This window comes from Populus trichocarpa, chromosome 18 (assembly GCF_000002775.5).
Source record: "Populus trichocarpa isolate Nisqually-1 chromosome 18, P.trichocarpa_v4.1, whole genome shotgun sequence".
NCBI lineage: Eukaryota > Viridiplantae > Streptophyta > Magnoliopsida > Malpighiales > Salicaceae > Populus > Populus trichocarpa.
In genome coordinates this window covers 14521681-14545765 of record NC_037302.2, presented here as the reverse complement: position 1 = coordinate 14545765, position 24085 = coordinate 14521681, and the positions used below count along the sequence as shown (strand labels likewise).

The window sequence follows — 24085 nt, the reverse complement described above, 5'->3', positions numbered from 1 at the left end:
ACCCAACCAAACCCATTCCCTAAACCCTTCTGTCCGTTGAGGTTTATTGCTCAGTCTGACCCAAACCCAGGTAGTAACAAAACCCTAGGAATCCATCTCCTTATGCACAAAACCCCAGTTGCCAGCACAGTGAACATAAACCCTATCCCTTATCATTTAAGCCCCGCCAAGTGCTGTTGCTCTCTAGCCCACCACCAACCATGAAACAAGAAAACAACAAGGACAACAGCAAAACCCAAACTTTAAAGCCTGAGCAGAAGACACTTCTGCTTCATTCTATAGCTAAGTATCTTGAAAACACTGGTGGGTTTTCCAAAACATTAAAAAAGTTCGAATCTGAAGCCAAATTTGAGGTACAAAAAAGCAAAACTAGTCATTCTCTCTTTCTATATCCTGGTTTATCAAATTATGCAACATTTTAGTTAAGAGAAGATGATTGATTTTTTTGTTAGTGTTTTGTGTTGAATTTATGTTTATGCAAACTGGTTTTTCTGAATTTGGTTTGATGTGTATATGAGATGATTGAGATTAATGAAGCCTAATGTGACAATGTGTCCGTGCTGTGCTGTAGCTTCTGGGTGTTCTTTGTTTTGTTTACTTGATTTTGTTTGGTTGTTTTAAATGTGGAAAGCTGTGTTCTTTGTGCAGAAAGATGATTTGGGTGGTGACTCCTTGATTGATTTGGAGGAGGTGTTTTGCAAGTTTTTGAAGACAAGGTAGGGTGATTATATTTCTTTTTTTTTTAGAAAAAAAATTGTAATCTCTTGTTGACAGTGAATTTCAATTGTGGAGCTATACAAAGGGATTTTTTTTATGATTACCCATAAGTCGTTAATGGTGTCTTGGATTTGATATGAAAAGAATGCACAAGGTTTCTTTTAGTCATCAGACTGAAAATGAATGTGGTTCGCAGATTCCCCTGAATTCAAGCTATATACTGCAAATGGATTTTCTTGATTTAAGTGTTAAATTTGAATGGCCATTCTCAAATTGCATGACTTCCTGTATTTTTGCAGTGACGATACCAGCAAAAAGTTAGAGAGCAATCAGGTTCAAGGTGCGTTTAATTCTCCAAAAGAAATTGCTTGTCTAGTAGGCAACTATATCATGTATTTCTACATAGTTAGTAGAATGTTTTTTATAGGGTGGATTTTGGTACTAGCTCATAGTCTAGTTCTATTTAACTGTAGATATACAGACGAACGGTGTCACTAAAAAGAAAAAGAAGTGTGATACTGATGCTATAAAAAATCAATTAGGAGCTGGTGATAAAGTTAACAATTCTGAGAGTGTTGAAGAGATCATAACAAATGAAACAGTGGCTACTGAAGTAAGGTCGAAAGAGAAGAAGGAAAAGAAAAGGAATTCTGATTCTCATGGACAAGAGGAACAAGACAATGTCGAAGCTTTGAAGGAACCTGCTGATAATGGTGCTGGTGAATTGCCTGATAAGAAACGCAAGGACAAAAGGAAGAAGAAAAGCAACTTGGAATCCGAGTCTCAAGATGATAACGATGGACATCATCTGGCAGAATCTGTGTCGGTGGAAGAAAAATCTAAGGATGTGGCATCTTCCAAGGGAAACAAAGTAACTGATGGTGAGACAGATAATAAACCAAAGGATAAGAAGAGAAAGAAAGACAAGCTTTTTGATTCCACTATTGGAAATGGGGAGCAACATATCTTGGAGAGTAAGCAAGGAGCAAATGCTGACAGTATTTTGGACAACAAGAACATCAAATCTGAACGGAAGAAGAAAAGGAAGGATGCTGTTTTTTCTGAAAATTTGTCTGCTGAGATGCTTGATGAAGGGAAATCAAATTCTGAAAAGGATGACTCTAAGAACTTGAAGGAGGATGTGAATGACAAAGAGAATAAGAGTTCCAAGAAGAGGAAAAGATTGTCTTCTGAAGATGATGCCCCTCAGCCTGCCAATGAAACAGCCATTGAAGAATCTAAACGAAGAAAGACAGAAAGTTCAGAAGAACTAAAGGAAAACGTCCAGGCAAACGGGAACCTTGAGGAAAATGGAGCGAAATCAGCACCGCAGAAATCTATGATGAAGGAAAAGAATGGTTCTGTTGAGGTATGGTTTTGAGCACCCTAATTTAGGGAAGCTTGTTACTTCAACCTTCAATTCTGAAGCTGAGTTTCCTTTTAAATCCCAATTAACATCATGTTCAAATTGTTCCAGTGCTATAAGTTTCCCAGGTTTCCTGTATATATGTGCTTAAACCTATTTGCCCATGTGGTGGAACTAAAACCTGAAGTAGTTATGTCTAGCCAGGTTTTGAACAAAACTGATTTTTATGGAGATGATTAACCTATGAGCTCTTCAAAAATATTCTCATTGTTATGAGCAAACCCATTTTTTGTTGAAGTTCATGATAGCATAGTTGTGTTCATGAATAATTATGTTCAAGTGTATTGTTGGTTTTATGTGTATGCTTAGACTGGAACTATGTCATTGCAGCCAAAGACGGTTAAACATTTTCAAAGAGTAAAAGTTGATGAGGTGGTATTCTCTGATGAGAGGCTTAAAGATAATTCATACTGGGCAAAGGTTTGACAAGTTTTCCATTTTTGTTTTTGAGTTTTCTGGTCCTTCATTGGTTTCTTTTCTTTAAGATTTTCCATAAATTCTCTGTAGGACGGTGCCGAGGATGGTTATGGTGCAAAAGCACAAGAAGTTCTTGGGCAAGTTAGAGGAAGGTACAATTTGTAGTTATGGCATTTCTATATCTTTATTTTCAGATACGCAAACCAAGGTTGTTCCTGTTATCTTATTGTCATTCTTTGCACCAACGTAAACTGTAGCGATAACTTAATTGGGAAGTAAATGATCCGATCTAAACTGCTGGCGTGGCTATTCTAACTCCAAGTCTAAACCTAGTTCAGTTTAGGAACCTCTTTTCTTCCAGTAATTCTAACTTTGAGCAAGTTTTCAATATGAAACACTGATTCACATATTGCTGTTAAACTTAACCTAGGATCTTTTAAGGAATCAAAGAAGGGTTTGGTTTTTGTTGGTCGTTACTTTTTTATGTTTTTGAAGAAAAAAATCTTGAAATTGAAAAAAAAAAAGGTATATACCTTCAATTTCAATATCTTGGGGAGTTGTACATTAAGAACGATTTTTTTACATGTTAGTTTTATCGCTAGAGTTGCTATTTTAGATTGCATGATTTTGTTAATGATTACTGTATGACTTCCACATTATGATTTTTGTTCTTTATTCTTTTTAATGCACCTCAAAGAAACCCTAGACTTGACACCCAGTCCCATGCTGTACTTCTACTTGGTACACCTCGTCGTTGTTGATACTATCAGTAATTCAGTATCTATTACGGATAGTGCATTTAGAATGAAAAGCCGGGATACCATTCCTTTTGATCTTATTCTGGTAATTCTCTCATTGACCCTTTGTCTCTCTCTCTCTCAGGGGTTTTAGGCATGAAAAAACAAAGAAGAAGCGCGGGACATACAGAGGAGGGCAGATTGATTTGCAATCACACTCATTTAAGTTCAACTACTCAGATGAAGATTGATCGGGGACCTTCTTTTTGTGCGATGAACACTTGATTTTTGATCTCATTGCATTTTTACTTGTATGTACCAGAGCACAGCTTTTCATCATCAATGTGCTGACTTCTGCTTCCGTGATGATTATTGCCCATTGTTTTGTACGTTTAGCGTCTCCTTTCTCTTATTTAACAAGCTCTGAGTCAAGTCAAGCATTTAAGCCATCTATTCTGTATTCTGTCTAGTTTCTCACAGCTTTCTCAGCTTTTCTTTAGTTTATTACTAGTTACTATGATATTTAAATTGTTTTTTTTTTTTATAGAAATGTATTAATAATATTTTTTTATTTTTTTAATACACAAAAAAATATTTTTAAAACAAAAAAAATAAAATTTAATCTCTTTTTTAAAAAATATTTTTAAAATAAAAAAACAAACAGGTTTTTAACCCACTGCTTTGCTGCTGGTAAAAAAAAAAAAGAATTTGAGCTTAAAAGTTTATGAGATAATTTTTTTTTTCAATAGGGATATTAGACAGAAATGATTAATTTTGATATTCAAAAATACCTCTGAAAATATGGTAGCCCTCAGCTACTGCAATAAAAAATAAAAACTTCTGATGCATCTCTAGGTTCAAGTTAAGAGAATAAAATATGGGCGCTTCTGAGCTCAAGCTGGCATCGTCCGGACTATGAGAGAATTGCAGTCACTGGACTAATTGTTTGTCATTTCATGATCTACAAATACAACAGAAAATGAGCTTCACTAAATAAACCAATGTCCTGATGGTTTTCATCTTCCTTGAAATCCATGAACTACAAGAAGATTTCTCCAAGCCATATTAAGGCTTGGAATGCTAGAGAGAAGAAAAATCGGGTATGATAGCATAGTATTTTGCACATCAAAATTGCAACACAGTTTATTGAAATAACAAGGCTGAATCTAGCCACAAAACAATATATGAATCATGAATAGCTAATATTACACTGACTTGACAACTTCACTAGCAGTCAATCCTCCTCTGCAGTAATCAAAGATGATTTAATCTTAATGAGAAACCATTTCACCTCTTCTTATTTTTCTTTCTTCCCTTTACTTCTTTCTCTAGACTTCTTATCCTTTTAGTGATTACTGAAGATGAAGACTTTTTATGCTCAAAAAGCTTTGGTGGTTCAATGGGCAGGGATGGGGTAGGTTCCTTTCTGGCTGTTGAGAGTTGTTTGATTGCTGAAAACAGATCAAAGGAAGATGATTTTGCAGCAGTAGTTGGTGGTGCCACAGGTACTTTTGGAACACCCAAGAATTCTTTTACCCCAGGAGCTTTGAGCACTGAAGTACAAGTGGAGAATTAGGTAACGAACAGGGTTAAAGTGAACATCAGACCAAAATAATGTCAAAAAACAAGTTCTTCACTGATCTTTGAAGATTGGCACAGCAGCTTTTTGAAAAAAAAAAGATCTGGAAAGTTGGAAAACTCACCAAGCCCATATGTAAGTGAAAACAAGTTTGATGTAATCCAATAACAAAATATAGCCTGCAAAGACAAACGAGAAATTCATCATGAACTCAAACAACAATTCATTTCTCAATCTCTAAATAAGGGAAGGCAGGGGAAAGGGTGAATCATGATGGGAGCCAGACTAAAAGAAAATCTCAACTTTCAAGATGCTGGTGCAGTAAAAAACTTAAATATGATCTCATAATCCCATGTACTTGTAAGCGATCATAAAATAACCTTTGGAAAACTCATAGTCAAAGGAACTGAAGCAGCAGCAAGGGCCCTTGAAACGTTTTTCATGGTGCCAGCTGCAGGATTTCCTTCCATTCCTTCTTGCGTGTTGCACTGCAGAGTAGCACAGATTAGTCAGCTCAACAACAAAAACCAAAACTGAGTAGAATAAGATTGAAGCAATTTTGCAGATTTCTTTTTTCTCTTCTTCTTTTTTATAAAGAACAACAAAAAATAACCAAGCACTAAAACATAACCACCTTATTGGATAGAACAAGTATCTACCTCTACTGTTATCAAGAAAGTTAATGCTGTCAAAACTGGAAAGATGTATAAATCATCTGCAGTTGTGAGGTCAACGAACCAGAATGCTCCACCACTTTTAAAGGATGGCACTTTTTCTGCCATGTTTGTAATCTGGGGGGAACATTGTCATGACATATAGAATGTGAGGATCAAATATAAACGAAGAATTACTCATTTGAAGTGTATTTATGAATGGAAGTTTAGCTTACAGCAAGGAAAAAGCTGATGAAGACAGGAGCTTGAATAAAGAGCCCCTTCAGTGGAGTAAATGGACTCACACCATGTCTGCAATTTGTAAGTCAGAATGAACTAAATTTTCCAGGGAATTTGAGAGCCATGAAGGGGAGAATTATACTGTCTAAAAACTTGGCCTACTTATAGTAATCAAACTTCAATGAAGATACATTATAGCATTATGTAAAGAAAAAAGGAATGGAAAAGGTGAAAACCTCATCCTGAAAGAAAAGTACATATGATCCTCTCTAAGCAGGACTAATTATATAGCAATTTGGTAATATCCTATCTTCTTCAGCAACATTACATGAAATATATAAAAGCACTTGAATGACACCATGTTTCCAAGTCATCCAAGGAGGTTCACATGGCGTGACTATTCAAATACTAGTGTAGTCAGAATGGACTACTATATAGAACACAACTTCGATCATGGTATTTCCTTTGTTTAAGAAACTAAATTGTCATGAAACAATCAATACTTCCCCTAAAAGCAAATGGAAGAGTTTCTTACTCCTTAAACAGCTTCTTCATTTCTTTTTGACCTTCAGAAACAGCAGTGGGGTCCATACCCTGAGATAGAGACAGAGATAGGGCCAACATGATTGATGAAAGCATTCTGAAAACAAGAAATGGATTATATAGTAGAGTGACCGCAGGCTACATCAACCTTTTGGTCCATTGTCATATGCATGCTATCACTTGAAAACAATCAAGTTTTATTCACATAAAAAACTGAGATGAACACAGGCCAACCAAAAAGTTTCTCAACTCTAAACTAAGGAGATTTTGTCACAGTTGGCTACCTTGCCCTTTTGTTTCATGTTATCCCCTTTTGATATGGCAATTCCATATAGAGAACCAGGAAAACCACCCACCCACTTACAGGAACCTAGATTTACATCCAAAATGACGAAGCGTAACATCTAAAACAAGTCAAACTTGTATTTCTGATAACCAGGAGGGAAATGCACTGGTAAAAGTAAAATATCAACATAACATAGAAAAGGGGGGCTACAGGCACATAAAACAGACCAACAATGTATGTATGAGGTCAACAGAGCAAGGATTGATAAAACCATCAATGAGCAATACCTGACGTTCCACCCTTTGCTTAACCTCCTCCAAGTGTGGTCTTACGATCTGCAGAATACACATAAATCCATATGAGATGAAAGCATATAAACTCTGAATTTTTACTTTTCATACATTAAGAGAAAAATAAAAGATCTTTGTGGAGGGTTAAGAAAGTTGCACCAAGTCATGTAGTAGCAGGAGCAAAAACCATGTGCAAATTCAGGTATGCAATGCACGTCAATGTTCTAATCACCGTATTGCACAAGTGATTTAATGATAAGTACAAAATATTCATATATTTTTATTCCTCTTACATTATGCTTTTTAATGTGTTTTAAGCTTATTTGAGCTTATTAAAAGTTATTTTATGGGTTTGGCATGCCTAAGAGATTTCATGAATTAATTGCTGAAAAAGATAAGAAATTCTACATTTTATATTTCAAACCTTTGTTTCTTGTGACAGGTTTTTCACCAAGTTGGAGTTCCAGAATAGAAACATGGGCTTCATCTAAGTCGAAGTACATATATCAAGCTTTCCAGAAAAAACATTATGGATAGAAATCCGAGTTTGTTTGGACCTCTAAATAGACTTGCAAAAATTAAGCCTCAATCCTACTTGTGGTAGGATTCTTTGTTCATACACTAAATATTCAAACAAACATATCTTGAGTCTTGGATATCGAAATCATGAGCCTCGATATCAAAATCATGCGTTTCAAAAGCCCATATTCATCTACACATTGAGGGCTACAACTTTTATGAAGGGCTCCAGGTCAGAAAAAATCTTTTTCAACACGAAAATCCTGATGCAAGCTGAAGGACGAGTTTTATCTTCTAATTTGATGGGAAACTAACAGTGTGGAAATCTTATCATTAAGAAGAAATATGATGGGATTCAGAGAGATTTATCTACAACCTTTAATCTCCTAATCTTTAGCCTTGATATCTTATCATGAAGCATTGGAATACAAAAGGAGGGAGATCGTTGGGTGCAGAGTTTTCTTTTGGCGGCAAGAAATTCCTAGAGGATGAGGAAATAATTCTTGAGTTAGGTTCAAGGGGAATAGAATCCATCTCCATTAATAGTTATGAGAAGTAACATTATCATTGTAATTCTTTCATGTTTAAGTACTTATTCATCCTGGTTTAAGAATTACGCTATTGATTTCTGTTCATGTTAATTGAATTGTTTTGAGATGACATATATGCTTTCTAGTTTTTTTCAATCCGTAATTGTTGTTAGGAACAAGAATAAGAAGCAAAAAGAATTAATTTGATTGCTGCAACTTTCAATTTAATTTATTAAGGAGGAATAAGCCAAGTAAAATTGTTCAAACTTTTGAACGGTTGCTTAGAATAAGGTTTACAATCTTTGCTCCTAAAGCTATTACCAAGTGAACGAAAATTGCTTTTCAATATTAAATTAACTTGATGGTAAGAAATTGATTAGAAAGTTTGTTATAATTAGTTTATTGATAACCTTCTTGATTTCCCTTAGCTTTACGGGATATCAAAATTATTTACTTAAATTGAAAGGATATTTATTTTACTTCTATGATCAATAAATTTATAAGAATGGATGTATAGACCTTAAACTGAGTTAACAACATATCGATTTATCATTTTTATCTTCAGAATTTTGTTTTTTTTTTTATTCAATTCCTCCCACTTTTTTTTTCAGCATCTTGTAGGAAGATTTAGTAGAATTTCCCTTGGATTCAACCTGGTTTTCACAATTATACTATGAATTTATTTTTTTTATAGTAAAGTCAGAATTAAATTTGGGAGGTTTTCGACACCGACCATTTAACAAACACAATCAATTTCACATCATTGTTTCTAGAGAGGAAACTTAATCTTCTGCTTGAATAATGGTGTCACCATGTAAAAACGTAGGCATCACAACTTAATAGGTTACTAGACGTTATACTTTAAAATCCAAACTAGAGGCTGAAATGCTACAGCATAACCAACATCATAGAAGATTATAAACTAAAAACTGAAAATACAAGCGATGAAAAGCAAGCAGAAGGTGGCTGTACAGATGCCAACCGGATTCAAAAGCACAAAAACCTCAAAAATGTTCACAATTTTAAAGCTTTAACTCCATATAGCAATTAAAAAAAATAGGTTTTTTCAACAATTAAAAAAATAGGATTTTTTCAACAATTAAAAATATAGGATTTTTTTTAGAAACATCCAAAAGCACCAAACCATGAAGAATTTAATGAACTTGAGAGCCTACCTTCACTTGAAATTTCTAAAAGCACAATTCTTTTCGCATGAAATATCAATCGATATATCAGGCAGATTCTTACAAATGTAACTCCAAAACATTTCAACAGGAGAAAAACACCATCCTTAACTCACCAAGCAAACAAGCAAAACATAATGACACCAACCCCAACATGCATAAAAATAATGCGCAAGCGCGCGCGCGAGCACAATGTGCAAGCATACATACATCAATTAAAAATTTTAAAAATAGTAAAAATTAAAACATTCAAATTACACCGTAATATATGAGTAAACTTACACTGAGTTTGGAGGTAGCTTTCAACTGATTTATCAAAAGAGGAAGCGTAAAGCTTCTTATAAGCAATGTAGTCACAACTATCGAAGCCCACCTATTAAGATTTAAAAAAAAAAAAAATTAAATTCTCATTTTTTAACTAATAATACAAATTAAATGTTTGAGTACCAACCAATTGAATCCAGTAAAATTATGAACAGCATCAATCGCATGCTGAAGAACCGCAACAGGTAAGAAAGAATCCGCAGCAGCTATCGCAACCTCATTCACAGCAGGAGCCGCCATATCCATCACCACATCGATATTCTCCGCCGCGGAAGTAGCGGTGGTGGTAGACATGTAGCGCACTAAACATGCGCCGGCGAAGTGTGTGTGATTTGGTTCGCGAAGAAGAGAGCCGAAAGAAGCGGTTGGAGCGGTGTAGAAGGATCTTTGAGGAAAGTAATTAGTGGGAGTGATTGCTGGTTTTTCGGAGGGATTAAGTTGTTCTTGGTTTTTCTCCTTCTGTTGGTGGTCGTCGTGGAGGATGTATGCGAAACGCGGATAATATTGTCGTTTCAAGATGGTTGATCGACTCGAGAGACTTCGCATGTAAGCCATTTTGGTGGCTAGAATTTGAAGCTTCTTTAGAATTAATAAAAAAAAATTGGATATTGAGGTATTGGATAAAGAATAAATTAGGAATTTTGGGGTTGATTACCTGTTGAGAGCTTCTGGGTTTTAGGTTAGAGAAGGGGAGGGGAGGGTCAGGGGAGGGGTGATGCCGTGATGGAGAGGGTTTAGGAGGTTTTGATTCTGTGAGGCTGGTCTGGGCTGGACTAGGATGGTCTGGGCCTGTGAGAATTTGAGAGGGTTTAGGATATTAGAAATTGGGCCTTTTATTTCCAGTCCAGTTTTAGACCGTTTACTGGCCTTTTCTTAGAGTCCAGTAGGTGAAAAATTGGAGATTTCAATGTGTCCGAACACAGTTGGGCATGGAGGGATGTGGATAAAAATACTTGATTTATTTGGATACAAAGACGGAGGTGACATCATCTAATCCGATGAATCTCAATATATATATATAATTTTTAATATGTGAATCTCCAGATGTTCGTCTCCTCGAGAGACATCTATGAAAATTAAAATTTTTCTCTGCGGATATAAAAGTTAGGAGATCTTCGTAAAAATAGAGATGGAAAGTGCATTCTTCATCTCCATAAATTTTCATTGTCATATCTGGTTATAATACCAAAAAAATAATAATGAAGCAGTTAGACCACGATTCAATAAAGCTATTTTGACTCGGTCCACTAATTACTTGTTAAGAAGAATCAATAATTTTTTTGTGAAGTTTTTTCATGACTTCATAAATAATAAAAAATTATTCATTCTTTTTCAACTTATACAAAAACTTTTCATGACTACAAGATCCAATAGATGGGAGAGTAATTGATCTCTCAATAGGGATTTCAGTTCCTTTAGATATTCAACAACTCTCTCAACGAGTACAAGTACTAAAAAACATTGTTATAGCCATATAAAAACAGCTTCGCTCTTTTCAGTATAATCAACAAAATAAACAATCCATAATAATAAATGCATAAAGATAACTCTAATTTCAGGAAAAAACTAGACAAAACAACATGACTAGTAGGCACTATACTCCAACTCTTCAAATTAGCCAAAACTCGCTAATATATCTAAGTCATAAACATGGTTATTTCTATCAATCTTCTTTTGAGTCTCAATCTTCTCGTTTGAATGTTTCCCATCACAGAAAACCTAGGCACGACATACTGAAGACTATACCAAATCCAACTCATGCACACCATTTCGATCAAGTGGAAGAGTCTCCACTTTATTATAGAGTATTCAACAGTCGAGTCAGTAGGTTCGGTTGAGGAGCCCAAATCATCGACGAGGATGATTTGGTATTTTATCTTGGAAGGGGGCAATATGGGTGGTTATTCTGTGCATTGTGACGATGGATGGTTCATAGTGATGGAAACAAAATGGTACATGCCTTTGTTGGAAAAGGTCACTTGGTCGACTGCCTTCGATACGACAAATTTAGGGACTATTTTGTGCACTTTATAGATGGACATATCAGGCTGATGGAAGTAAGACAACTATGTTGGAATTTTGGCCAGCAACAAGCCATATAGTGATGGAAGATTGGGAATTCAAGACACCTTGACGATGAGGATTGATTGGGGTAAAGAATTCGGCAGTCAAGTCGTGTAGAGATTTGGTTGAGGAACCAGACTAGATGGATTTGGTTTGGTGTGTTACCTTGATAGGGAGGCAGTACAGTGATGGTATGGTATTAGGACTTTGCATTTTGACAATGAACAATTTCGGTGACTTATGATTACACACTAACCTCACCAAGAATTTTGTCATTTCTAAAGCCAATTTAGACAGCTATAATGACCATATAGACTTTAAGGAGCATACACAAAATGTCAGAAAGCATTTTGGAGCTAGCTACAACAATAGGTAATGTCATGTGCAAGATTTTTCCCACAACTTTTCATGAACTTGCTAAGGTATGGTATCATAAACTTAAACATAACCATCTTAGGTTTTCACAATCCTTGCATGAAATTCATCTCTTGTTTCAGCATAAACATTCATGTCAAAAAGAGCACCACTGAGCTATTTTCCATTACACAACGAGATGATGAAAACACAAGAGCATATTTTTAGAGATTCAACAAGAAAATGCTAAGTATGAAGGATTTACTTAAACCCATTGCAAACTGAAGCCCTGATTTATAAAGTCTACAACTATTTTTTATAGAAAAAATTATACACACTCCCTAACAAAAATCTCATTAGCATCAAACACGCAATGCAAAATTAGGTAAGGGTGAAACTTCTACACACAAAAAATCTTTTGTTTTTAAAAGGAATGTTCAAAATATTTTTAGGGTATTAACCGTATGCATGAAAACAAAGTTTTTTTTTTTTGTTTTTCCATATATTGCAACATTTCATAGAAAACCAGATATTTTAATACCATATTTATATTTTTATAATATAAAAATACAAACAAAAAAAATACACGAGAAAACCACCAACCTCTTTTTTTTGGGGGGGGCTAGGTTTAACTCGGCCCATATGGCTGGGCTGGACCCAGCAGGCCTCGCTAGATCACTAGCCCAAGCCAGTGAACCGGTTGGGCAAAATAACCAGGTGTGCGTGAAATGTACACACACGCTTGCTACACGAAAGGACTAATTATAAATGAAGATGCACAGTCCTTATGTAATTAAAATGCAAAGTGAAAGGAATGTATGAAACTTACCTGGTAACTGAGACGGACGAAGACGATGATGCTGAAAATTTTATGAACAATCGGTGTTAACTAGTTCTGAAGACAACGAAGACAATGGCAGCGCTAGTTTTGATGCTCTTTCCTCCGTGTTTTCTTGTTTTCAATTGTATTATTCCTTCTAGTTTTCTTTGCTCTTTCTCTCCTATTTTTTTTAGCTCCCCTGTTTCTCACATGTTCTCTGTTTTTTTTCTTTTTCTCTTTCTTTCTCCGTTCATTGAAGGTTTAGACAATAATAAAAGGATGAAAGAAAACCCACCTTTGCATATGGCTTTAGATTCACTTATATAGAAACCTTTATAGACTCTGTTTAAAGACACATGTGATATACAAGGAAATATGACTATACATTCTATAACCAGCACTAATCAATTTCTATATCTATGGTTTTTTATATTACAGTAATTATCTCCTTGACATATTGCTTCCTTGATATTAGCCTTGATACTCTATGTTATCGCGAACATGTTCTCTCATCTCGAACATATGTGTTAGGGAAAAAATATGAGCCCTTGGATCATGAGGATGTTCCTCTCTTTTATCATTTGAAAGCTGGCACAAAGGAGGCGCAAAACTGTTTTCCATGGATTGGAGCTAAACTGAATTGTAGCTGAACATTTGGCGTGAAAAGGGTGATATTCTTGTATGCCAAACCAGCCAAAGGATGCAAGGACGAGAGGGAAAAAAAACAAACTAGCAGGAACGATTGCAGAAAAAAAAAGGAATTGCAGACGGGGGTATTGTTCTCAAAACATAAATGAATAGTATTATGCTAATTAATTTAACTATAGGGTTGTTTCATACGACGTAGTAAGGTTTGTTAAGATGAAGGATTGCACGGTGTCATTTGAAGAAGCAGAAATGTTCCCCCATCATGGCAGCCAAGTAACAGAAATTATTATGTCATTTTCTCATCCAATCCCTGTTTTTTCAATTCCTTCAATGAAACCAATTAACTTTCCAAAGTTTAAAATTGGTCTTTAATTAACCCGTTAAATCCTTGAATCATTAAATCAGGTCCCAATATACATTTCTTCTCCATAATTAAGTTTTGGCATAATCTAGACCTCAACCAGTTCCCATTGTATTGCAAACTCGGGCCAAAATCCTTCTCGCGACGGGATCCTCTACTTTCATACTAAATATTCAAATGAGAATAAATTAAGCTTCTGATATCAAAATCGGGTGATTCAAAAACCTAAATCCATCTACATGTACAGGATTATAACTTTCATGAGGATTTTAAGTCAGATAAAATCATTTTGAATGACAGAATTCGGCTGCAATCTGGTTGGTCAAAATGGGTCTCCTGATCTGATTCGGAAGCTGACAATGCCGAGCATCCCAATATAACTGAGAGTTTGACATAAGAATAGCGGGCCTTAGTACCTAAAAAAGGTGCAAATCAATTCTTTAACATGTCATGAATGACAACATAAAGCTGGGATGGTCGTATATTGCACGAAATTAAGTCAGAATCAAAGTCTAAGTTGGAACAAAGTTGGTCTTACAACAAAATTGCGACAACAGCAAAATCAATTTTTTAGTGCAAATTCTGAGGGATTTATCTAACCTTAAAGACCAGATAAAAAAAGGAACGAATTTAGCATTATAAAGACTTCTAATTAGCCTAAACATCCTAACGATTTCAGCAGCAAAGAGGGAGGATACAGAGAGTAAAAGACAACTGAAACAGGGTTCGAAAAACATTTTTTTCTTCTCTGTTTTTGTTAATTTTCCAACAACCATAAACTAAATTCCTGCATTTGGTTCAAGAAGGATACATACCGTCTCCAGCATGTGGGCCCAAAAATAAGTAACAACACCACGTGTCAAATTTTGTTTATTTTATTCAATAACAATTATCCTAACAGTTTGTTTACCTTTTCTTAGAGAGAGAGAATTATTAGATACTTCCATTAGATTATTCAACCACTCACATAGTATAAAACCCAAAACGATAATTATAACTAAAATATATATTTTTTAATTTATTAAATTGGATATTTAGCTAATTTATACGTATCTCAACTAATTTTATGGATTTTAAAATTAATAATTATATAAATTTCTAATAAATCTAAAATTTATAAAACTCTACTAGTAACTCAATAAATAAAATACACTCTTATCTTATGTGGTAGTGGGAATACACTGAAGCATTCTGGGTGTATTGTTGTTTCAAAACAAAATAAATTGAAATAAAATATTTAGACCTGCATATATTTTTATTAATTTTTAGATCCTAAAGTTGATTAAAGTTTTTATTTCTTGGGTTGGGGTCATGTTAGACGCATGATTTACTGTGTGAGAAATACGCGCTCGAAAAACACGAGGTTACCTTGGCAACGACAACAGCTAATGATCAGTAGGTGGGGACCATGTACCGACAGGTGACATGATCTCTCATTGCAATTTAAATAGGAGGACCCATAAGAATATATTTTTTTGTCTAGATCTGAGGAAGAAAAGCTAATTGTAGGAGCACCGAGTCGCTGGCCAGTGTCAACTAGAAGTCTGGTTAGTCAGTTTCTCTTAGCAATTTTTTTTTATTATAAATATATAATTTTTTTAATATTAATATATTAAAACAATCTAAATATATCTACTATATTAATTTCAAGCTATTTTAAAAAAAATCATAAAACATAATTTTAACAGTAAAAATAACAACCTCTTGAGACTTAGAATATCTATTTGGAATTGTGATTGTATTTTAACATATTTTTTTACTAAAAGGTATATTAAAAAAATATTTTTTATTTTTAAAAAATTATTTTAATTAAAAAATCTAAAAGTACTAAAAAAAATTTCTAAATCTTCTTGACTGCAGTAATACACTTGCCCCACCGTCCTAAAGATAAAGGGACAACTTAATACAATATCTAGCTTTACATTTGGAATATTAAAAAAAGATATCTACAACAGTTGTGATATGATAAAAAGAATCTATAACAGATTTTGTAATTGTAATTTGATAAAATAAATTTTTAAAAAATTATAAATTGTGATTTTTTTACAATTAATTTTTTTAAAAAAAATCAGTGAAATCTATGTAAAATTATAATGTATGTTAATTGAATAAATAATTTTAAAAATTATATTTAAAATAAAATACAATTTAAACAAAGACATTCTACAGAATCTACACCACTGAAAAAAAGCTCCATGAACCGCTTTCACTTTATATTGAATTTTAAAAAGTAAGAAAATATTATTTTAATATATTTTTAAATAAAAAAACACTTATAAAACAACATCCGGACGCTTTTGTTGACCGGTTCTATTATTATTTTTAAGTATTAAGATAATCAAGGACAGCATTCGAAGTACTTTGATGGGCGATTCAAGCTGCCTATATATATATATATATATATATATATATATATATATATATATATATATATATATATATTAATGTGCTATAATTTAACAGTACCAGCCATCTCTCTTGTGACTCTCGAGTAAAATTAACTGAAATGACAAGCTTATTCAGAAGCTCGCCGTACAGAAGGAGACGTGATGGTGATGGTGATGGTGATGATCCTTTTGATTTAGTCAGTACCAAAAATGCCCCCACCGATCGCCTTCGCAGATGGAGGGTACGCAAATCTCTCTCTTTCTCCCTCTAGATTGCTAGCATACAGAGTATTAACTCAGGCCACCATTGTTGGATGGATACACATGAATGCTTACTGATCTCTTTCATTTAAATAATTTAAGGTTCAATTTGCCATCTCGTACGTACTATCATCTTACATGCCATAAAATGTCGTAAGTATATTCACCCGCGCAAGTCGTTTTTTGAGAACATAAATTAATCACAACCGATTTGCTTTGCTGCTGAGTATTCTAAATTCATTTGATTTAAATTTTAATGACCAAAAATAAAGTACTGTATCCTCTAACTCTGAGGTCAACTGATCCCAGAGCTTAGTCTTTGCTCTATTAATAACCAATGAAAACAAGTTGGGATGGTAGCTTTAAATTATGAGATTATTTAAACTTGGTTGGTGCATGTATAGTATTATTATAAGATTAGTATAAAATAAAGTTTCATTGTTAGTATATTATTGCCCTGCATATATAGGTAAGGAAATGAAGCTTACTTTCTTTCATGGATTTGGATTAAACGATAATGCAGTTGGAAGACAATAATAACATAGAAAACATAATAATTTTAATAAGCACAAAAATTGCAGATGTGAATTATATATATTCATAATTTTATTTTTTAAAATTTAAATATATGATAGCTGCTTCTTTTAAGAGATTTACAATACTTTTAAATAGGCTATCTACTAAGAAATAATCTAAAGTTCTGAAAATATTAAGAAAATTAAAAAAAAATCCAAAAGAAAAATAATAAAGTCAAAAAATCCTAGGAAAATAACAAATTGGCCCAAACAACAACTTTTTAATCTAATTCTAGAAGATTCAATGACCCGATAAGTGATGTAATAACATTTAAAAGAAAAATTACTTGTAAAATTACCTGTAAAAAATTGAGTCTAATCTAACAATCAAATTTTCTATTATATCAGTTTTAAGGTGTTAACTTAATTTATCCTAGATATTCTTTTGAATCTAAATCTGTTTTACTGGTCTATAAAAACATATGTTAGGCTATGTAAACGTTATGTTTGGGTTAGATCCCTTTTTGGTAAAGTCAAATTATCTTCAAAACCTTCAATTTCTACATGCCTAAATGCATCAAACATCTAACATAAATATTTAGTATTTAGATGTATATGCTAGCCGTGGAAAAAACCAAGGCAGCAGCTACAATATAATTGTTTTATGTGAGTTGCGACTGTTAGAAAGAAGGGTGGAAATTTTGGTTTTGAGAGCAGCAACTGCATCATGTGCAGGCTGTGAGGAAAAGAATTAGTGATATTTTCTTGTAAGAGTTTTCTATATGTTTTAGAACTTGACATGATATAAATTATGATTGAAATTGAGAATCTCAAAATAGATATAAACATTGCTAGAGTTTTATTTAATGTTCTTCTTCCAGCCTGCCGACCCTTACATGTGAAGTGAAATTATATAAGGAGGTATAACTTATTCTCAATGGCACAAAACTATAACATGCCTGAAATAAAGATTGATTTTAAGAACAATCATAGCTGCATTGACACAAAACATTCCGAGGGCGTAAACTGCCATCACAATGCCCTTGAATTGAAGGAGCTTGCTGAGCACATTTTGCAGCACAACAATTACCAGAGCACTCGGCTGAACAACGACCCAGACCAACGTTGCACCTTTTCTCCGTCCCACATTCCTAGATTGAGGGGCGGAGCAAGAAAATGACAGGTCAATTTAAAAGAATTATTTTAAAATAGCTAAAACTTTAGTTATTTTATTACTAAAATTATAAATATTATCAAGGAAAGGACTAGAAAAAAACATTTCTTTACATGGGCTAGGGCACTTGGCCCTGCCAACTCCCTTGTCTCTGCCACACACACCTATCACCCTAACAAGCTCCCTTGCCACCCTTGGGATATTTCAAAGTGCATATATCATTGCAAGATGGAGCGCAAGCCCCTATTTTTGCATTCACCAGCCTCTACGGAGAGCTCTATAATTGTAATGTTAGAAAATAATATAAATTATATCCTAGAACTTTACTTAATAACTTAAGTTATTGAGTTAAGATGATTCTTTGACATGATATTAAAACCTTAATGACCAAGCGGTCACGAGTTTGAATCTCATCATCCCCACTTGAGGAGGTATGTTAAAAAAATAATATAAATCATATCCTAAAACATCACCTAACAACTTAAATTATTGGATTGAAATGGTTCTTTGACATGCAACTATAATGAACATCATACATAAGAAACCAAAAGGAAAGAAATATATAAACCATGAATTTGTGTTTTCAGATTCTCCGTTGTTGAATGAGCAAATATATAACATTACCTCAGTACCATGTTTAAAAAGAAATGGAGGAAAATCGAAGTAATGAAGTATTACCTTAGTGCAAAAATAAACAGAACATAGTGGAAAAACACTTGGCCATGTCTCTCAGTCGGTGAAAGGGCAACAAATATTCTCTTTAGATCTTGACAACTTTTTTGGAGTTGAAGAACGATTGACATCTCTATTTATACAGAAAGAGAATGTTAAATAAGGTTATGTATTAGGTGTCGCACGTGAGCGACGTCGCGGCGATCGTCCACCCACAAAAAATGTAACATGGGGGATATATATATCTGGTCAATGTGGGGAGACAAGGAATTCGTTGTCTCTTAGTAGTGAAAAAAATGGTGTGGGAGTCGCCACCTAGTATTTTGGTCACTAGGAACCCTAACTGGTCTCAGAGATCGGGCACGGGGACTGGTTGCGTAAAGGGAAGGTATTAGCACCCCAAATACGCCCTACCTAAGGTAAGCTGCATTGTTTATTTGTTTGATAAAATTCAAGGTCTCGTTGTGTTTCCTAGTTGTTGGTCCGTCTACGGTTCAAGAAAAGTCCTCCTCAATAAGGAGGTCCTTATCTTATCGGGTAAAACCTAACCGTTCTAATATCTATGTAAAAAACCATACTTTTAATATCAAGAATACGTTTTATGTATAAATTCGTAATCCCAAATACTAAGAGAAGACAAAAAGATTTTTTAGAATTTTTGAAATATTGGCCTAGTTCTCATGGCTTGAATAAACTGGTTATTAAAGCCAAAATGCATGCTAATACATATATCGTTTTGAAATTTCTTTTGTTGTGTGAAAATATGATGTTATAATATTTATATATATACGTTGGAGAGACTAGGCCGTATTTTAAAACAAAACATTTTTTAAATATGTATTTTGTACGTTTTGACGCAAATCGGGTATTTTAATATTGGGTTTGTATCCTTGCGGTATAAAAATACAACCAAATATTAAGCTACTTTGATAAAGCAAATGCAGAAAAATCAACAATATTTTCAAAGATATTTTAGAAAAATTTTGAAAGCAAAAGACATTTTTTATTTTGAAAATCTTTGATGTTTTGATGAAAACCGGGTATGTTAATACCGGATTTGTATCTTTACAGTATAAAATACCAACCAATATTAATCAAAATACAGTAATAAAATTACAACAAAATCACATATATTTTTCTATAATTTCTGCATAATTTTTATAATTTTTTCATATATATATATATATATATATATATATATATAAATAATACAAAATATAATATATATAATATATAATATTAAATGGGCTGGGCTGGTCCGGCCCAACCGACTGGGCCGGACTCAGCCCAAAATTGTTGGGCCGATTTCGGCCCAAAATGGATTGGGCCGATCTCGGCCCAAAAAACTAATATTCTCTTCTGGGCCAGACCCGGCCCAGAAGACTGGGCTGGGCCAGGACCCGCCTGGCCCAGACCCAAAACGGGCGGGGGGAATTAATTTCCCCCCACCCCTGCATGCAGAACGCTATTCGTTCTGCATGCAGAGAAGGAAAAAAATAAAAACCAGAGTAGGGGAGGAAGAAGAGTTACCTGGCGCGGAGGAGGCTGTGCGTCGCTGGCGGTGCTGCGGCAGATGCTGGTGGCGGTGCTGGTGCTGGTGCTGCTGGAGGCGGAGGCGGTTGACTCTCGGACGGCGGCAGTGGCGCTGCTGTTAGCAGCCGAGAGGGAATTCCTTCCTCCTCCCTTGTCCTTCGTTTCCTTTCCCTTTCGTTTTCTCCCCTTTCTTCTTCTTCTTTGGTTTTCTTTCCCCCCCTTTTCCTTTCTTTCGGTTCACTCTTCTTCCTCTCCCCTTTCTCTCTCTTTCGGTTTTTTTCGTTCTCCTCCCCTCTCCTCTGTTTTTTTCCGTTTCTTTCTCCCCGTCTGTCCTCCTTTTTTCCTCCTCTTCTCAGCGTTCTTGGCCTCTATTTTATAGAGGCCAACGGCGCTGTTTTTTTACAGCTCTCGCGGGGAGCAGCCGGCTGGTCGGCCATTGGGCGCGGCTGCCGAGGTTCGGTGGGTGGTGCGCGGTGGGTGGTCGGCCATTGTGTTTGGTCGGTGGGCTCCAGGCGAGAGAGAGAGGGGCCGGCAAAAATTTCAAAAAAAAGCACCATTTTTCCCTTCTTCCCCGCTGCATGTTCGGGGGGGAAGAAGAAAGATGAACAGTGTCGTTCAAAACGACACCGTTCTGCCCTTTTTTTTTTTTTTTTTTTGAATGGATGAAACGGCGTCGTTTTGGATAAAACGCGCCGTTTCATTTAAATCCTACAAGACGCCAAAACGCGTCAATTTGCAAAGCAGCCCTCAATTATCTTTTGTCCCTTCAATTGCATCCCTGCCGAATTCGAACCCCGTCCCTATATTTGGCCGCGTTTTTCACTTTGGTCCTTGGCCTTTGAATTATGCAATTGAGCCCTTAATTGATCAATAAACTTCCAATTTCTTCAATTAGGCCCCTGAATCAATTAATTCCAGCCCCTATACTTACGCGCCTTCTTCAATTTGGTCCTTGGTTTCGGATTCCTTCAATTAAGTCCCCAATTGGCCCTTAAACTTCAATATTTATGCAATTAAGCCCCTGATTTGACCTAATAAATTCCTAAAAAATATATTTTGGCCCCAGAACTTAAATTTCTTCTAATGAAAGCCCAAATTGACTTAAAAATCAATTTTTCTTGCAATCAAATCCCCTATAAATTCATTTAAAAATCAAATTAAGTCCATAAACATCTAAATTTGGGCTTTTCTCCTCAAATTTCAAATTTTCCTTGTCAACAGGGCTCTCCTCCTTCAAGAATATATTATCAAAAATTCCATCTTTGTATTTTTAACCTTATTGACCAATTTTCCAACCATTTTCTGAGCGCTTCTGCCTCCTGTTATTTTTCTAACCTCCTTTGGCTATATATTTTTATATATATTTTGTGGGGACCCAAAAATGGGTTACAACAGATGCCCCCTCTTTATAATGCTTACGGAGCAGAGGTTTTGCGCAGTAAGTTTTATAAAGATAAACCAAAACTGAGCTCCCGAAACTGATCTAGTCGGAGCTCGATTGCTCTGAAACTTTGTCCTTACAGCAATCCTCCTTAACCCAAAAACTATGATCAAAATTTAGTCATCTCGAGATCCCTTCTGGTGATCATCTTTTAACCCCAAAAACTTGGAATCTCATCTGGCGATTCCTTTACCCATACCCAAATACAAAAACACGTGTGTGGTCTCATTATGACGGGTGACCTGCCCGAATGGGAAAAGGAAAGAGTGGTCTCATTATTATGGGTGACCTACCCAGGAAAAATAATGGTCTCATTGTATGGGTGACGAACCGAGGAAAAATGATGGTCTCATTGTATGGGTGACTAACCCAGGAAAAATGATGGTCTCATTGTATGGGTGACGAACCGAGGAAAAATGATGGTCTCATTGTATGGGTGACTAACCCAGGAAAAATGATGGTCTCATTGTATGGGTGACGAACCCAGGAAAAATGATGGTCTCATTGTATGGGTGACTAACCCAGGAAAAATGATGGTCTCATTGTATGGGTGACGAACCCAAGAAAAATGATGGTCTCATTGTATGGGTGACTAACCCAGGAAAAATAATGTGAAGTGCGGTCTCATTATAATGGGTGACCTACCCAGGGGAAGAATTCTTAGTAAACTCCATGCTTTTCTAAGAAAAAGTTTCAATACGAGGTCCCTTCTAGCGACCTTCCTTGATGAATGTCGAAGCACGAGATCTTTTCTGGCGATCTCAAATAACTTGGAATCCCATCGGGCAATTCCTTTTACTAAAGCTAAAACATGAAGTTCCTTCTGGCGACCTTCATCGAAATACAAGATCCCTTCTGGCGATCTCCTTTATCCAAACAACTTGGAATCCCATCTGGCGATTCCTTTTAACCAACATGTAATACGAGGTCCCATCTAGCGACCTCCAAATAGCGAAACACGAGATCCCTTCTGGCGATCTCCTTTAATCAACTTGGAATCCCAATCTGGCGATTCCTTTTAACCAACATGAAATATGAGGTCTCATCTGGCGACCTTCATCAACTTGGAATCCCATCTGGCGATTCCTTTTATTCAAAGCTGAAATACGAGGTCCCTTCTGGCGACCTCCTTTGACCAATATCGAAATACGAGATCCCTTCTGGCGATCTCAAACAACTTGGAATCCCATCTGGCGATTCCTTTTTTCGAAGCTGAAATAATGAGATCCCTTCTGGCGATCTTCTTTAATCAAAAACCAAAAAATCTATTTTGTAAATCGGTCAACCTGGAATCCCATCTGGCGATTCCCTTTAACCGATTGCTCGATGTCGTTCCTCCTGATGGCAGGGTTTGAAAATTATTATCTTCTCTTCTCGTTGTTCTAGAATCAACTCAATGATTCTTTCTTCATCTCCAATTTTGTTGGAATGCATTAAGGTCTCCTCCTGTAATGATCCAAAAAACATATATGCAATGATTTATGATTAGATGCCATGCATGCATTTGTACCTGATTTTGAAACATAGGCCCCATCATCTTCTTCTATTTCATGAAACTCTCTCTTGATATGAGCTTGCTTTTGAAGTCGTATGCTGGATTCATTTCTCGTGCTGCCTATCATATCTTTGACTTTCTTCAAGTAGTCCTTTTCTCAAAATGTATGACTTGTATTTGCCTCTTTGTCATGCTTTTGTCAAATGCTTTAGCTTGGTTTTCAAATCTATGGGCTTCCAACCAATTTTAAACACGTAAAACTTTTCAAAAAAAACAACTCGTTTTGCCCCCAGTGTAGGGGTGTGATCCTAGTCTGGGCTTTTATAGAGAATAAATTCATTCAGCCAATGATAAACTTTTTTAGTGCGTGAAGGGATGATGATTTTTTTTTTTCAAAATGCACATTGTTATGGTTGATAAAGACAATTACAGATGATTATAAAGTGACCACTTAATCATTTATCCATTCATTACGCTATCAGAGGTAGGGATGTACTTTAGGGTTAGCTTTTCTTAAATTTCATATTAAACCATTTTATGATATAACCACTCAAACTTGTTCAAAAAGTGCATAATCTCATCATTTATTAAAAAAAGGTAAGCTCAAAGACAAACATAAAATATGGCTGAAAACATGAGCCCTGACTGCCCAATAGAGAAAATAAAAGTAATGACAAAAGCAAATGACAAAAACATGCTAAGGCAAATAAAGTTGTTTTACATTTTGAAAACTACGAGAAGTCCTTGGGTCAACCCGTTCTGGAAAGTCAACCGAGGCAATGCTTCATCTTCCTTCCCCATTTCCTTGTCTACTCTTTCGATCTCGCCTTCTTCATTATTGACGATTCTTGACCAAGGTTTTCCAACCCTTTATCCCCTATTACTTTTGTCATGACTAGGCAATAGATTTGAATT

The 24085-nt window shown here is 35.2% G+C and overlaps 2 protein-coding genes across 3 annotated transcripts; one reads left to right on the top strand and one right to left on the bottom strand.

The window, feature by feature from the left end:
• On the top strand, positions 1–3746 carry LOC7490485 (suppressor protein SRP40). Of its 2 annotated transcripts, none has more exons than XM_024589787.2 (7): positions 1–353; positions 649–716; positions 1017–1057; positions 1260–2086; positions 2474–2563; positions 2651–2712; positions 3443–3746. In XM_024589787.2, the coding sequence occupies exons 1-7, from the start codon at positions 201–203 to the stop codon at positions 3546–3548; spliced, it is 1347 nt and encodes a 448-aa protein (XP_024445555.1). In that variant the 5' UTR covers positions 1–200; the 3' UTR covers positions 3549–3746. The 2 variants fall into 2 exon arrangements, with proteins under 2 accessions (XP_024445555.1, XP_024445554.1); XM_024589786.2 differs by having other exon boundaries at positions 1191–2086.
• A 519-nt stretch (positions 3747–4265) lies between these two features.
• On the bottom strand, positions 4266–10165 carry LOC7490484 (mitochondrial inner membrane protein OXA1). The gene is made up of 9 exons (XM_024589779.2): positions 9573–10165; positions 9404–9494; positions 6886–6933; positions 6305–6363; positions 5766–5841; positions 5536–5667; positions 5257–5364; positions 5001–5055; positions 4266–4850 (listed from the first exon to the last, which is right to left on the bottom strand). Exons 1-9 carry the CDS (start codon positions 9998–10000, stop codon positions 4585–4587), a joined length of 1263 nt encoding a protein of 420 aa, XP_024445547.2. The 5' UTR covers positions 10001–10165; the 3' UTR covers positions 4266–4584.
• Between the last annotated feature and the right edge of the window lie 13920 nt (positions 10166–24085).

What these genes read in the sequence shown, in the direction of transcription:
- LOC7490485 (XM_024589786.2), top strand. Translation starts at nt 201, where the DNA reads ATGAAACAAGAAAACAACAAGGACAACAGCAAAACCCAAACTTTAAAG. An exon ending in AATCTGAAGCCAAATTTGAG is followed by an intron (nt 354 to 648) that starts GTACAAAAAAGC and finishes TTCTTTGTGCAG; the next exon opens with AAAGATGATTTGGGTGGTGA. An exon ending in AGAGAGCAATCAGGTTCAAG is followed by an intron (nt 1,058 to 1,190) that starts GTGCGTTTAATT and finishes ATTTAACTGTAG; the next exon opens with ATATACAGACGAACGGTGTC.
- LOC7490484 (XM_024589779.2), bottom strand. Translation starts at nt 10,000, where the DNA reads ATGGCTTACATGCGAAGTCTCTCGAGTCGATCAACCATCTTGAAACGA. An exon ending in TCATCAGCTTTTTCCTTGCT is followed by an intron (nt 5,668 to 5,765) that starts GTAAGCTAAACT and finishes TGTTCCCCCCAG; the next exon opens with ATTACAAACATGGCAGAAAA. An exon ending in CTTTCTTGATAACAGTAGAG is followed by an intron (nt 5,365 to 5,535) that starts GTAGATACTTGT and finishes GCTACTCTGCAG; the next exon opens with TGCAACACGCAAGAAGGAAT.